This window comes from Ailuropoda melanoleuca, chromosome 1 (assembly GCF_002007445.2).
Source record: "Ailuropoda melanoleuca isolate Jingjing chromosome 1, ASM200744v2, whole genome shotgun sequence".
NCBI lineage: Eukaryota > Metazoa > Chordata > Mammalia > Carnivora > Ursidae > Ailuropoda > Ailuropoda melanoleuca.
The window spans coordinates 167780086-167794679 of NC_048218.1; the positions used below are offsets into that span (position 1 = coordinate 167780086).

A 14594-nucleotide genomic window follows, 5' to 3' on the forward strand; every position below is an offset into this window, starting at 1 on the left:
TGCATCCATCGCTGAGAGGAGGCCCGTGTAGTGTGGGTCGGGCCAGGAGCAAGGAGAGGCCTTCCTCCCTTTGTGCTCCCCCCTCCTCTCCCCCCCTCCTCCTGGGCCCTATAAATAGGCCCAGCCCGGGCTGTGGCTCAGCTCTCAGAGGGAGTTGAGCACCAGGCAGCGGTCTCAAGCCAAGCCCCCTGCCAGCATGGCCAGCGAGTTCAAGAAGAAGCTCTTCTGGAGGGCGGTGGTGGCCGAGTTCCTGGCCATGACCCTCTTCGTCTTCATCAGCATCGGTTCGGCCCTGGGCTTCAATTACCCGGTGAAGAACAACCAGACAGCAGGTGCGGCCCAGGATAACGTGAAGGTGTCCCTGGCCTTCGGGCTGAGCATCGCCACGCTGGCCCAGAGCGTGGGCCACATCAGCGGCGCGCACCTCAATCCGGCGGTCACGCTGGGGCTGCTTCTCAGCTGCCAGATCAGCATCCTCAGGGCTGTCATGTACATCATCGCCCAGTGCGTGGGGGCCATCGTGGCCACCGCCATCCTCTCGGGCATCACCTCCTCCCTGCCGGACAACTCACTTGGCCGAAACGAGGTAAGGGGGTGGGCCCTGGGGCCGGGGCTCTGAAGCGGAGCCGAGATGGCAGAGGTCTCCTGCACCCATTGTGCAGATGGGGACACTGAGGAGCAGAGAGGACGAGAGGTGGCTGGAGGTCACGCGGACTGGGGCTGGAAACTCAGCTACACCTATGGCCCGGAGCCCGTTTTCTGCCAGGCACTGTGGGAAGCTGAGACCCAGAGAAAAAGAGGCTTGCCAGTGTCCCTGCGGGCGTGCATTGCAGGGACTCAACTCTGGAGGCAGCTAACGCTGGGTCCAGCAGTTCCTCACCCGTCGGCTGTAGTTTCTTGGCCCCCCTCAGCCTGGCCGGGGCAGCCAGCTCCCTCTTCCTACAGCCGTTGTCCCCAGGCGCCCTGAGCCAGGTGCCCGGCGTGTNGGGGGGGGGGGGGTCTTTGGGGGTTCCCCCCCCCCGGGGGGGGGGGGGGGGGGGGGGGGGGGGGGGGGGGGGGGGGCGGGTGAAAACACTCTCTGGGCTGTTGGCAGGTGGTTTTCCTGGATTACAGTGTGGGGTGGCGGCCAGGGTGGGGACATCTTGCCTCCTGCCTGCGCTCTACTCTCTGTCACCAGGCACCGTGAGGTGTGGCACGTGTGTTTGTGTGTGTGAACGGTGTGTGCACGTGGATGCTGGCATGGGTCTCCGAGCTTGTGCAAGCTGTGCATTCCTGTGTATGTCTGGAAGTGTGTCTGCGAGGGTTAGTGCTGCGGTGTGAGTGGGTGGGGGTGAGCGTGTACCTGTGCGTGCCCACTGATCCTGGCTCCGATGGGGTCTGGGCCCGGGGCACTAATGCTAAGCAGACGTTGGTGAGTGGGTGGCAGGCTGCTGTAAAGAATTCCTCCCGGGCCGCTTAGCACAGCTAATTGGCCGTTGGCGGTGGTTGCCTGCTGGTCGCAGACCTGGGCTTTTCCAGACCCTTGGCCAAGTGCAAACTCAGACCCGGCTTGGGCCACAGCAGGGGGATATTTGGCCTGAGAGTGGCTGAGGAAGGCTTGGAGGGTACTTCCCGGGGAAGGGGAGAGGCAAAGGAGCGCACAGGAGGAATCAGATTTGCAGAAAGGAGGCGGGCTGGGCCAGGGCAGGGCAGGCGGGCGTAGGGACAGCGAGGGGGCCTGCCGAGGGCTCCTCAGAGACAGCGACGGGTGATGATAGCGGTTGTTCTCTCTCTTCCCAGCCAGAGTTCAGAGCCTGGCGCTGCAGCCGGGGCAGGCTGGGTAAGGTCTGGTGCAGAGGGCAGCTGGCACGGCCTTGCCACAGGGGGATTAGCACTTCTGGTGTCACAGTGACCCCTTACCCGGCCCCCTGCAGAGCCAACCGCTGCTCAGCCCAAGATTGAAGATTAGCCTGCAGGCTGGAGTTTAGACTTTAGTCAGGAGAGACGGGCCGAGGTGGGTGGAAGAGACGGGAGCTCCGGCAGGCCAGTTCCTCCAAGCCCCAGTTTCTGCAGAGGGGCAGAGCCAGGTGACCTCAGGGAGTGCCCCCTGGGTAGGGTCAGGTTCACAGTGGGGTTCGCTGGGTATGATGGGGGGAGAAAAGGTCCTCGTAGGGGATGGTTTGAATCCCCACAGGCCTTCTGCTCGTCTTGACCCTCCTTCTCAAGGGACGGGGGGTCAGGCATCTGTTGGCCGGCTTTGTGTTCTGCCTCGGGCATCGCAGGTAGAGGCAGGGAGGCCGGCCACCTACTGTGGCATCTTGATCTGACCACACCCTGCTCCAGGGTCCCTTCCCTTCTCTGGCCTCCATTTTCCAGAGTTACCTGGATGCCCGGGCTGGGCAGGTTGCAGAGTGGGGAGAAAAAGGGACAGGCTGTGGCTGAGGCCAGCCCTGGTCTGGGACACAAGTGCGCCAGGTTCAAGTCCTGTCTGCTGCTAATCTGTGGAGTTTCCTTGGAGCTGAGGAGCCTGAGACTCCAAGAGGGAACCTGAGTCTTTAGATGTGTCTTGGCCCCACCTGTACTTCCAGCAAGCTCTCTTTGCGGACTTGAGTTTATCATCACCCTTCCCAGGAGGGTCCATGGGAAGAGCCCAAGAGGGGCCATGCTGGACATAAGGGTACTGAGTGTTGTGGTGGGGTGCAGGCACTGTCCTGTCTATATCATGGAAGTTGGGGGTTCAGAAGCACAAGTCCTGGGCCTAGAAACAGAAAGCATCTCTCCCAGGGGCTCCTGTCAGACACTGGACCTGGGATCTGAAGGGATCTGAAGGGAGCTGGCAGGTGGCCCCAAGGCCTCAAGAGGAGCAGAGAACAGTCTATGCAGCAAGTGACACACTCTTTCCTCTAGGCTCTGAGGGAGGCTCCCGCAGCCCCTTGGGCCCTGGACCCCACCCTGGCCCAAACCTGGGAGGAGCCCTTTGTTGGCATGGAGATTCCTAAGGAAAATAGGGACAGAAGAGGCAGGAAGTGGTTGGGGTGAGTCAGGGGGTGTCCCCGGGGGCATGGTGGGGACAACTTTCTTCTCACTGAGTCAGGGCTTAGGATACGCCCTGGAGAGACCATGTGCTTCCGTCCCGCCTGTAGGACCCTGGCTGGTTCTAAGAGCCAAATTCCACTTTTGGCCCAAAGTGAGAGTGTCAGAGGCAGGGGTTGGTGGCCCTGCCTGCCCTTGCCCTAGACAGACGCTAACACACTTCGTGCCTCAGCCTCGCCTGTGCGACCCCAGTTTCCATCTGTGAAATAGGCACAGAGCAGGGTGTGGCTGGGCTCTGGGAAATCAAAGATGCTTAGGGACCTGGGAGTCCTGACTGTTAGCTCGCTTTTTTCATTTTTTCCTTCTCTGGCTCACTCACCCATGCTCCCTGCAAACCGGACCGGGACCGCTGGGGCCTGAACAGGGGCTGAGTCAGCCAGCTCCCTACCCCTGGACGACCAAGGCCCCTGGCGGGCAAGATAAGCCCCTCGCACAGCTGCCTGTGATATGGGGCAGGAGGCAGGTGTGATAAGAGGTGTCAGGGCGGCAAGGGAACTTCTGCCTTTGAGTGGTGGGGAGCGCCAGGAGGGCTTCATGGAGGAAGTGCCATGGGAGCTTGAATGTGGAGACCAGGACAGGGGCATCCAGGCAGAGAAAGGACGTGAGTGCAGGCAAGGTGGCAGTGGGAGCTCAGGGCCTGGGAGTCGCAGGGTGGGGCTGATGGGAGGTGGTCATGGCAGGAGGCTGGGGTTCTGGAGAGTGGAGGCTGAGGATTCAGGCCAGTGTCTGCCTGTGTCCGAGAGGGGACTGGATGCCTGGCTGTCCTCAAGCCTGTGATTTCAACCCCGGGGTGGGGGGGGCTCAGGCAGGGCACACCTTTCCTCTTTGGGGTCTTCTCTCAGCCCGGCTGATTCTGGGCCTGACTGCCTGGGGACTGCTACTATCTGCTACATCCAAGTCCTGACCTCAGCCCTAAGCTCTCCCCTTCCCCAGTTTCCTGGGCTTGGTTTCCCCAACCACAGAGTGAGAGGGTTGTCCCTTCCCTGTTGGCCCCCTTCCCCCGCACTGGCCATGAGTTCTTCCAGGGTTGAGGGCCCTCCGCCTCCTCCAGAGCTGGGGGTGGCTTGGGGAAAGGGAAGCCAGTTTTCAGACGGATATGCCCAGAGAGGGGCCTGGGGGCTGGGTGGTGGTGCCCTAGTTGGGACATATAATTACTGTTTCCAGCCAGAACCAGATGAGGGGGAGGGCATAGAGAGGCAGGAGCTTTGTGGTGGAGACTTCCCTCACCACGGAAAATTCTGAGGCAGTTTCCCCTGTGGGGGTTCTTGAAGCTGCCCTGCCAGTCCCATGCTGCCCACCCCAAAGCCTGGCCTTACGCAGGGCTCACTCTGGGAACCCCTTGTCTGAAAGGGCAATGCCATGAGAGGGGACATAGACTGCTGGAGCACCCCAGTCTGAGGGGACTTGCCTTCCCCCCATCCCCTGGGTCATGGCCTTCACGCCTTGGGCCCTTAGTTCATTGCAGACCAGTTCCATGGAGTGCCCCCCCAACCTGAGCTCAGCCCCAGAGCGCTCCCCGCTTTCTCTAGGGTCCCACCCAGTGGGGGTTCCTTCAGCACCAGGCAGTCAAATATGCCCCATGCCCACCCCTCGGGGATTGGCTCGGGAAAGCTCTCCCCAAGAGCCTCCTGTCCTTGCTGGTGGGGCTTCTCTGGGGGCCGTGGTCCCTGCCCTCTGGAAGCGCCAGTGGGCCTGGGGCCTCCTGAGCAGCTGGGGCGAGTCAACACACCTGCAGGTGTGGGCAGGAAAATGCCGTCATGGTCAATGTCCCCTCAGCCAGGCTCCTTCTCGGGGACCAGGCGAGGAGGGGGGTGCTCCTTGCCCCACACTGGTGCTTAGGGGGCTAAGTGAGGGGCCATCTTCATGTTACCAAGGAGCTGCAGTCTAGGGGAGTTAAGAACCCCAACTCAAAAGAAGGTAGAGAAGACTGGAAAATGCCCCATTCCCATTAGCAGCTCCTCTCGGTGCCTGAAATCCCGCCACGAGGACGATAGATAGGCAGATGGGCTTGGGAAGGGGCTGCCCCCGCATCTGTCTCGGCTCCCTGTCGCTAGGGCTGCCATGGCTGCTCTGCGGGGGAGGTCCTGTCACAGGCCTGGTGCCGTATTGAGAGCCCCGTTCACATCCTGCATGGGCGATCCTGACCGGGAGGGTGACTGCAGGTCCTGGGGGCAGGGGTCCCAGGTCAGGCAGGGAGGAGTCCTGGGGATAACAGCCAGGCCAGCACCTCCATTTTACTGTTCAGGAACCTGACGCCAGGTTGGGATTGTTGGGACCGTTGGGCTGTGTAGCAGATCAGCGCAGGGCAGCCCCGAGCCCCCAGCCTGCCCCCGGCCCTTGCTTCTTTCTGCTGCTCTGAAGTGCACACGCTCACACACACATACACACACACGCACACACACACGCACACGGCACGGGGGTACACACAGGTGGGTGTACAGCACCTTCGCCAGCCTGGGTGGCTCCCCTCAGGCCCTGGGATCCCAGCAGGGTGGGGTGAGTGCTCCGCAACGGAGCCTCTTCCTTTCTGTGGCAGGAGGGTGGGGACTGCCCTGGCGTAAGGAAAAGAAGGAGGGAGGGAAGGAGGAAGCCATTGCTTTGTGTATTGTTTCTTGTCAGGAAGATGAAGTGGCTTCTGGGAGCAAATAAGGACCCTCTGAGAGCCGCTGCTCGCTCTCTGTCCCTCAAGGGGGGGGGCCTCCGTCCCTTCTCTGCCCCTCTCCCCAGCCAACAGTGGCACCTGTGATGCCGAGGGACAGGACGACACACTCAGAAATGTCACCAGGCACACAGCATGGTCACGCAGGGTCACGTGCCGCAGAGAGACACCGAGACACGCAGAGCCCGCCGTGGCAAGAGACGGCTCGTGTGTGAGCGGGGTTCTCAGAGACAGCTGGGCCGCCCGGGCCAGCACACGACTAGTTGGTCCGCGTGTCCACATGGGGGCTGAAAGAGAGTGGATAGTCTCAAATTTGGGGTGCAGGGCTTTACGCATTTTCCTTAAATCAAGCTTATTAATTACGTGGCTCAAATCCTTCCCGTTGGTGCTATTTATAGAGTCTGACTGTTTTAGTCTATCTAACAGGGTTGGTGAACCCTTTCACTCTGATGTCGGATTCATCAGATTTGCCTTACAATTCTGTCAATTGTCGTCATTTTTTAAGACTATCTTGTTTGGTGCATACGGGCTTAGAATTTATGTAGCTCTTTGATAGACTTTTCATTCAATTATGATGTAATAAGCCTCTTAATGTCTAATGAAAAAGAAAAGGAGAGAGTCACACACGGACACATACGGTCACCCCCAGATCTGGCAGACACCAACCTACAAAGATACACAGAGGCACAAAGCCGTGGATACCAGGAGGGACATGCACGCAGGAATACCCATCAAGGGGTGACACGAGGGACCCACTGAGGTCCCCCTCTCTGTGAGTGCTGAGTCCTGGAGGCAATGGGCAAGCAGTGCAGGCCTCCATGTCTCCCCTCCCCTGTTCTTCGAGACTGGATGCTCAGAGCGCCGCCAGGCCAGTTCTGGAACCTGTTGTTCCCTAAGGGTGGGACACCCAGGTGCCCAGTTGACTTGGGGCCCTGGGCCTAGGAAGCGACCTTGGTCATTCTGTCCATGGGCAGCAGGGATGGGTTGAGGCCCACCGCCTAGAGAGGTCTGCCCTGGACGCCCTCCCTCCCTTCCCTGCCATCCTGGTGCCTGGGTCACGCGGCAGCTAAAGAGCCGTCTTCCACCTGCTCCTCAGGCCAAGCTAGGAAGAGCCAGGTCCCTTGGCTGGACCTGGAGATAGTCAGGATCCTTGGCTGCGACAAGATGGCTCTGCTCTCTCCTGCCCGGGATTCAGCCTCCTCATCCATTACCTCACGGAGGCTTGCACGGGCAGCCCTGTAAGACCCACAAAAACTCATGATGGGTCTCTGGTCTCCCAGCCAGAAAGCAAGTAAACCAGCCCTGAATCCAGAGAGCTTCCCCGGAGCCAGGCTGCCTCTAGAGAGGGTGGAAGTTCTAGAAAATGAGCATTATCTGCTACTTCTGTCACTACGTCCCCTCTGAGGTCTGGGAAGCGAGGTGGGAAGGTCTCCCCACTCTGTCCTCACCAAGCTCCCAGGCCAGGGGTCCGAGGTACCCACAGAGGAGGCCGGAGGGTTATTTCCCCGCAAGAGTTGCAGGCGGTTCCATGAGAGCGTGATGGCTCGGCTGCAGAAGTTAATGCCAGCCAGGGACCGGAGGAAGCTTCTTGGAGTTGGTGGGGTTGGAACTGGGCCTTGAGAGTGGCCTTACATGGGTTTGGTGTGCAAATGGAGAGCCTGCTTCTTTCTGATGCTTCACATTCAATGTGGGGCTTATTCTGTTGTTCATACTTGTATTCATAAAACTGATTGTTGGTTTTTTTTCTTGGAAGGGGGCTTAATCAGTGACCTATAAGACCTAGGCTTGGCAAAACTCCCTGGGGATGTGCAAACATTTTTTTTTCAATACCAAGTGGCCACAACTGAGATTAGCACTATTTAAACAATTGTTTCAAATTTAGTGGGTTGTGAACAATAATGTATTTTGAATTTTTACCTGCTTTCTTCTGGACATCGACTTTCACCAGACCTTTAACTATCCCTTTTTGTTCTGAATTATCAAGTTTTACCAGATGTAAGTCACACAAGTGCCTTGGTGGTCAAAGGAGAAGTGGTCAAGAGACACTTCAAGAAGCAATCAGGGGAGGCTTCCTAGTGGTGGTGGTGATGGTTATTGGGAGACGAAGTTCATCAACCTGTGTGGTTCTGAGCTAAAGGCTCTGGGAGGTCAGGAAGGGGGTATAACGCAGATTTCCCAGGGCAGGTGGCCACCCCTCTGCTTCCCGTGGACTCAGAGTGCTGGGCCTTGCACTGGGCCCCAGCTCTGCTCACTTTGTGTGAAAACCTGTGCCTTTGGGCAGAGCAGGGGCTGGGATACTCAAACCTGGTTAAGAACTGAGGGAGGAGAGGAGCTTGCCCAGGCCACGTCTGTGAGAGGGTGGGGATGGGGGAAGCTAGGAGGCAGGAGACACTTAGAACGATGGCTCCATGAATCAGCGTGCCAGGCCTGGTTTCAGGACTCCCGCCAGCTAGCAATTAGGCTGAGCCTGGAGAGCAGAGTTGAGAGCAGGAAGAGGATCCTTGAGCTTTCCGAAGGCTGTCAGGAGGGCAGCAGCAGGTGTGAGTGTGTTTGGGCATCTGTACAAGTCAGCCCAGGCTCACTGGCCTCACCTCCGTGCAGCCCGTCCTGGCCCCAGGCAGGCCTCACTCGGGTCTCCACAATCCTATGCAGGCCCCCCTCCCTTCCACCTGTCTCCCACTCCTGGGGAGAAGGTGAGAAAGAACCAGAACAAAGCCACAACTGTCCCGGTTCCTCCCGCCTCAGCAGCCCTTCCCAAATACCCTAAGACCCTCCCCCCATCTTTGCCTTTGAAACTCTGGCCAGTCTGGCAAGTGGGCAGGGAAAGCTATTTTACAGATGGGGAAACTGAGGATCAGACTGGAGAAAGGCCACGGCCATGGCACCCGCAAGTACGAGAATCAGGACCTGAACACAGGGCTCTGCCTCCACCACCCGAACTTGGGACGGGAAGAAAACTGGGCATTGCTCAGAGGCCCGGCTGGGCTGGGGGGGTCACGGCTCTGGGGTCCGCCAGAAAAAGCCTAGAGCTGGGGCTGCAGCACAGGGGAGGGGATGTGAGTCACTTTCCCTGTGACCCAAGACTGCAGACAAAGGCGGGAAGAGAATTGTTCTTGTAAGATGGCCTCAGGGTGGGGTTGAGAAAACTCTGGGGGGGAGTGGAGGAGAGCCCCCCACCTAGGGTTTTATAAAATGCCCTCCGACTTTGGAGGACCACCCCCTCTCCCTGTGTCCCCAGGATGAGACTTCAGGTTCAGGCTTATTTGGACACACCAGCTCTGCCTGGGGGAAGGCAGCCTATGTGGCCACATCCAGGCATCTCTGCCAGTGGGCCTTTGTCCATGTGGTCCAGCTCCCCTGTGTGGGTGCACCTGGACCCTGGGACCCCCACAAAGGGGAGCGTGCAGGGGCTCCCTGGGGAGGGGTCTCCCTGTGCAGCTGCAGGGGGAGGGCTCTGGTGACCTCATGGCAGCTCCCATTCCCTTCTTTTTCCATGAGTCATGTTTCTAAAAGTGGCCCAAGAGCAAGTGGCAGCCAGACGGTAGTGGCGGGGCCTATGTGGCCAGGGAAAAGGAGGGGGGCTGGTCCGGGGGGGGGAGGGGAAGACAGGAAGGGCAGAGGAGAAATGGGAGAGACAGACAGAGGTGGGGTAGGAGACAGAGGGCAGGGCAGCAAGGGAGACAGGCACAAGGAGAGAGACTAAGGCAGCTGGGCCAGCTAACTGAGGAAGACCCTCCCCAGCTCTGGGAGTTTTTGATGCAGCAGGGGATGGGGTGGAATGTTCTGGACTTGTGGGGTGTGAAGCCGTGGGTCCGGTGGGCCCTCCCATGTGTGGGGCTTGCCCCTCGCCTCGGGTTCGCTGGAACCACGGATGCTCTGGCTGGATGGAGCTGGATGCAGGAGCCCTGCCCCCCCCCCCAGGCTTCTCTGGCCTCTAGGCAGAGTGCACGGTGGAGGCAGGAACCAGGGGCGGAGCTGGCACCTCCTCGAAGGTGTGGAAGGGACAAAGCCGGTGTTCCCTACCAGCGGTGTGTGCTTGGGTGGGGCCTGGTCCCCTCTGGGCCCAGCCAGGGGCTGATGTGATGGGCTCGGAGGGCACTGAGGTGCCTGGGCCTGGGGGGCCTGGAGGGCCTAGGACACAGTGCCCACCTCGCCTGCTCACCGAACCTTGCTGTCCCTCTGCTACAGCTGGCCCCTGGTGTGAACCCCGGTCAAGGCCTGGGCATTGAGATCATCGGCACCCTGCAGCTGGTGCTGTGCGTGCTGGCCACCACTGATAGGAGGCGCCGGGACCTCGGGGGCTCGGGCCCTCTCGCCATCGGCCTCTCTGTGGCCCTGGGACACCTGCTGGCGGTGAGTGTGGGGCCTTCCCAGGTGGGAGTGGGGGTGAGGAGAACAGGGCCAGGTGGGCGGTTGGGGTACCCTGTCACGGGGCAGGGGGCTGGGACAATGGGCTCTTTGGGGCTGGGGCCAGGGTCCTGCTCTGAGAGGGTAGCACAGGGACCTCCTGACCATCTTCCTGGGTCCATGTGCCCCTCTCTTTCTGGGTCTGATTGTCACCTACCTATTTTCTCTCTCTGTGTCACTGTGTCTCCTCTCCCTCTGTCTGTTTCTCTCTCTCCCCCTTCTGCCTCCTGCCCTGCCCCTTGCAGATCGACTACACAGGCTGCGGTATTAACCCCGCTCGCTCCTTCGGCTCCTCGGTGATCACGCATAACTTCAAGGACCACTGGGTAAGGGGTTGCAGGGATATTCCCTGGAGGGGGCGGGAGGTTTGGAGGGGGCGGCAGCTCTGGGAGACAGACAGGGCCGAGGAAATCGGGAAACCAAGGCCTGACCTGGGGGTCGTGGGGTGCAGCATCCCAGCAGGCCTGATTGTGGCTCTGCCCCTTTCCCACCAGTGTGACATGGGCAGGGTGCCGGCCTGCCTCGTGCCTGCATTCCCTGAGCGGTGAAGTGGGGTGTCAAGGCGCCAGCTTACCTCCCAGGGTGGCCTCTGGGACAGACGTCCTCACCACCTGTAGGCTGAGCGTAGCACGGAGTCAGCACCCAACCGATGTTGCTGTTCTTGCTGTCGATGTGTCTGTTTCTGGCCACCTTTTATCCAGCTAGACGTTCCAGTGGCCCTTCCAAAGCTGGGGGGAGGGCAGGGCTGGACTGGTCACACCAGGCACCCCTAAGCTGGGGCACACAGAGGCAAGGAGCGTCCTGGCTTGGGCCAGCTCCGGGGGCACTGGAATCAGGACATCGGGGTTCACCACTGCCTGCCTCTAAATCCAGGCACAGGTGGGGAGAGAGCCCATGCCGTGGGGTGGTGGGGGACGGTCCTCAGGGCAGGCATCCCAGGAGAGGAGGAACCCAGGGCATTGGTGGACACCCCCTGAGCGTGCCTGCTCTGTTCCTAGATCTTCTGGGTGGGGCCGTTCATCGGGGGAGCCCTGGCCGTGCTCATCTACGACTTCATCCTGGCCCCACGCAGCAGCGACCTCACGGACCGTGTGAAGGTGTGGACCAGCGGCCAGGTGGAGGAGTACGACCTGGACGGCGATGACATCAACTCGAGGGTGGAGATGAAGCCCAAATAGAGAGGCCCTGGCCCGGGCACCCACGTGGGGGTGGGGCAGGGGCGGGCGGAGGGCGGGGAGGGTGAAATCATGTTGTAGACACTCTGACAAGCTGGCCTACGTCACTTCCCAAAGACCCTCCAGGACTGCGTGGTCAAGCCTGGTTCGGGGCTGCTTCTATCACTTTCTTTCTCTTTCTCTGTTTCCTGGCCTCTGGGCTTCCTGGGGACCAAGATTAACCAATCACTCACTCCCTTGAAGTCACGGAGGAAGTGAAAGAGAGGGACCCACCCTGCTAAGCTGTCCTCTCAGAGTGTGCCGGAAGGTGTGCCGGGAAGTCCCACTCATCCCAGAGTTGCTCCACAGCTCACCTGCTGCAGGTGTCTGGGGCGCCACCGTGATTGCTTTGTGCCTTTGGGCGTGGCCCTCCTTCTTCTGTAACATGCCCTCCGCCCCCAGGGATGCTCTGAGGGGCAGAGATGGCAGGAGGTATGTGGTAGGGGGCAAGCGGCAGACAGGCTTCGTTCCTGCAGTTCGGCTCGTCTCCAGCCCCACCTCTGCCCCCAGACTGGCTGCATGACCTTGCGATCATCCATATCTTGGGGCCCCTGTGACCCCATCCGTAGAGGGGCAGGGACAGGGAGAGCTCTACCGGCCCGAGGCCTCTCTATTCTGTAAGTGTAGATACTCCGTGGGTTCTAGAAGATGTAGTATGGACCAGCATTTCTTCCACTTGCCCTGGTTCTTTCCCAAGGGGAGAGCGACAGTATATATCTGTGTGAGCACACGGACATATGCATATGTGGTTCAAAGCAGAGACCAACAGACAGTCCAGGCCATGAGAAGTCCCTGTTCCCAGGGGAGCAGAGCTGACCCCTATGCAGCGGGGACAGGGTCTGCTGTCGCCGAATGGTGCCAGATGGAGCGCGAAGGAGCAGTACCCATGCTCCTTCATTGGGTGTTAGTTGGCCTTTCCCACTTATCATTGCATCATCTTAATCGTCATGTGGTTCTCTGCCTCCTCCTGCCAGTGTAGACACAGGTCACACTTCTGCAGGTGTGTGTTTATTAAAGGGCAGTTGGTTATCTGAGCCCCAAGCCCGAGGACAGATGATTGTGATGCCGATCAGCCCATGGAGGCTTATGGCCCTTGCGGGACCCTGAGGGGGGGTTCCAAGCCCCCGGCTGCTGCTGAGGGGGGAGGAGGAGCAGACTCCCCCCGTTATTGCTGAGCACCTGGTTGGACGCATTTGGGGCAGCTGGGTGACCTGCACAGGCTCCCTGTGTGACCCCAAGCCACAGCCTTCCCTTCTCATTTACCTGGAGGGGACAGTCAGCCTTGGCCTGATGACGCCCATGCAAGGATCCTTCAGAGGACAGAGTCTGCTTTGGGGGCAGCTGTCTACACAGTCTCTTCAACCCCATCAGGGCCAGAGCAGGTCCCCCAGCATGCCTGTAGCCATGATGGTGACAAAACTCAAGTGACTCCGTCTGCAGATTATCTGGAAGCAGCAGGACAGCCAGGTAACCCCTAATGGTCACCGACCCATCATGACATCTACACACTCTCTTCTCCATCCCTAGCAGGGACTTCTAGCTCATTTAACAGATAAGGAAACTGAGGTCCAAGGTCCCACAGCTAGATAATGACTTGACCAGGCCTAGCAACCAAGGCCATGTCTCTGGCTACTCCCTGGACCATGAGACTGACCCGTCTTATTCCCAGCTGCTCGGTTTCTGCCTGGGCAGCGGTCAGAAGCCAGGAGGGGCGAGGGGCGTGCTGGTGGGGAGAGAAGGGGACCCGCTTCCTGCCTGGCTCTGACTGCTGTACGCCAGACCCTGCATCTGTCTGCTCTGAATGTATGTCTCTTTGGAATCGGAATTTCATTATATGTTAAGAAAATAAAGGAAAATGACTTATAAGGTCATCTAGGCTTCCTGTAGTTTTTCCTCTTTGGGTACCGTGTTCCTACGAAGGGTCCCTGGGTCGGAGAGGGGATTGGTGCCAACACTGCAGACCCAGGCTGAGGGGAGCCACCGCCTGCCCTCCCGCCCCAGGGATCCCTGGTCTCAGTGGGCGGACATAGCCTCACCCCAGAACTCCGCCTGAGCAACACAGGGTCTCGCCCCCAGTAGGGACCATTGTTGGTGACTGAGTGTGAAAGACACGGGGGAAAGCATGGCTGAAGCATGACAGCCCCAACAGCCCCTCTGCCCTCCTCAGATAATGGCCCAGGGAGCACCAGGGGCTGCTCGGGTGTCTGTCCCTCTGTCCCTCCACTCCCATTCCCGACCCCACCCACGTCTGCGTTGGGGTGTGCGACCCAAGGTTTTGCCAGGAGCTCACACATCAGAACCGAATGAAGCTGTGCTGGGCACAGGTGGTGCTTAGCTGGCTGGGAAGGGTGACCTGTGGTAGCTAAGGAGGCAAGAGCGACTCAGTCCCTTGAGGCCTGGTGGGACCCTCCTCCCTTGGAAGCAGGCACCACACCTGGTAAGGATGTATATTTTCCTGTGGAGGTGTCTGTGGCTTTAGTCAGATTCCTAGCATGTGTGCTCAGGGCAGAAGAGAAGAGAGGTCGGAGTGGGCCGGCCTCTGCCCCGAGGGTGACAGAGAACAGAGAAAAGGCCACGCTGTCTGCACCTGCTTTTCCATTTGTCGCCATGTAGTCCAGAGGCTCTTGTGGGCCGGACAGGGCTCTGTCCAGCCCTCTTGAACTCACAAAACCCCTTCCCTCTCACGGCCTCTCTCAGAGTTGGGGGCACAGCAGGTGTGGTTGTCCTTATTTGACAGAAGGGAGATGGATACCCAGACTTATGGGACAAGTCTGTGTCAGGCTAAGACTTGGACACCGGCCCCTGATACCTGCCTCCCTGCTCACCGCGCACACGCGTAGGGCTGGCTTCTCCAAGCAGAAACAATGATATTAGGAAACAGAGTGCCCCATAATAGGGAGCACGTCCTATTGCAGTGAGCAGGCGTGTACCCTCCACAGAGGCCTAGAGTCTGGGAGACTCTGAGAACCACCAACCTTCTAGAAATCTCATCAGGCCACAGGGGCACCTGTCATCACAGGTGTGGTCTGATCAGGGAAGAGGTGTCTGGGAAGGTCCTGGTGTCCCGTCACCACTCCTGGGAGACACATGGGTCCTGCTTCCCTCCAGTGGAGGCCTGGCTGATGGTAACACGAAGGCACCTAGGCAGGGCCAGAGGTTAGTTCACCCCAGTGAAGGCTGAGTCAGTGCTGTTGGAACAGGCTTTCTTCCTCCAGTGTCCACAGGGTCCCTGTGAGGGGCAG

At 59.5% G+C, this 14594-nt stretch overlaps 1 protein-coding gene across 1 annotated transcript; it reads left to right on the plus strand.

The window, feature by feature from the left end:
• Window positions 1-13223, plus strand: AQP1 (aquaporin 1 (Colton blood group)). The gene is made up of 4 exons (XM_002919259.4): window positions 1-586; window positions 9920-10084; window positions 10384-10464; window positions 11137-13223. Exons 1-4 carry the CDS (start codon window positions 197-199, stop codon window positions 11314-11316), a joined length of 816 nt encoding a protein of 271 aa, XP_002919305.1. The 5' UTR covers window positions 1-196; the 3' UTR covers window positions 11317-13223.
• The last annotated feature ends 1371 nt before the right edge of the window (window positions 13224-14594 follow it).

Bases quoted from the DNA above. Each gene is read 5' to 3' on its own strand.
- AQP1 (XM_002919259.4), top strand. From the start codon at position 197: ATGGCCAGCGAGTTCAAGAAGAAGCTCTTCTGGAGGGCGGTGGTGGCC. The intron at 587-9,919 runs GTAAGGGGGTGG...CCTCTGCTACAG, and splicing joins ACTCACTTGGCCGAAACGAG to CTGGCCCCTGGTGTGAACCC. The intron at 10,085-10,383 runs GTGAGTGTGGGG...TGCCCCTTGCAG, and splicing joins CCCTGGGACACCTGCTGGCG to ATCGACTACACAGGCTGCGG.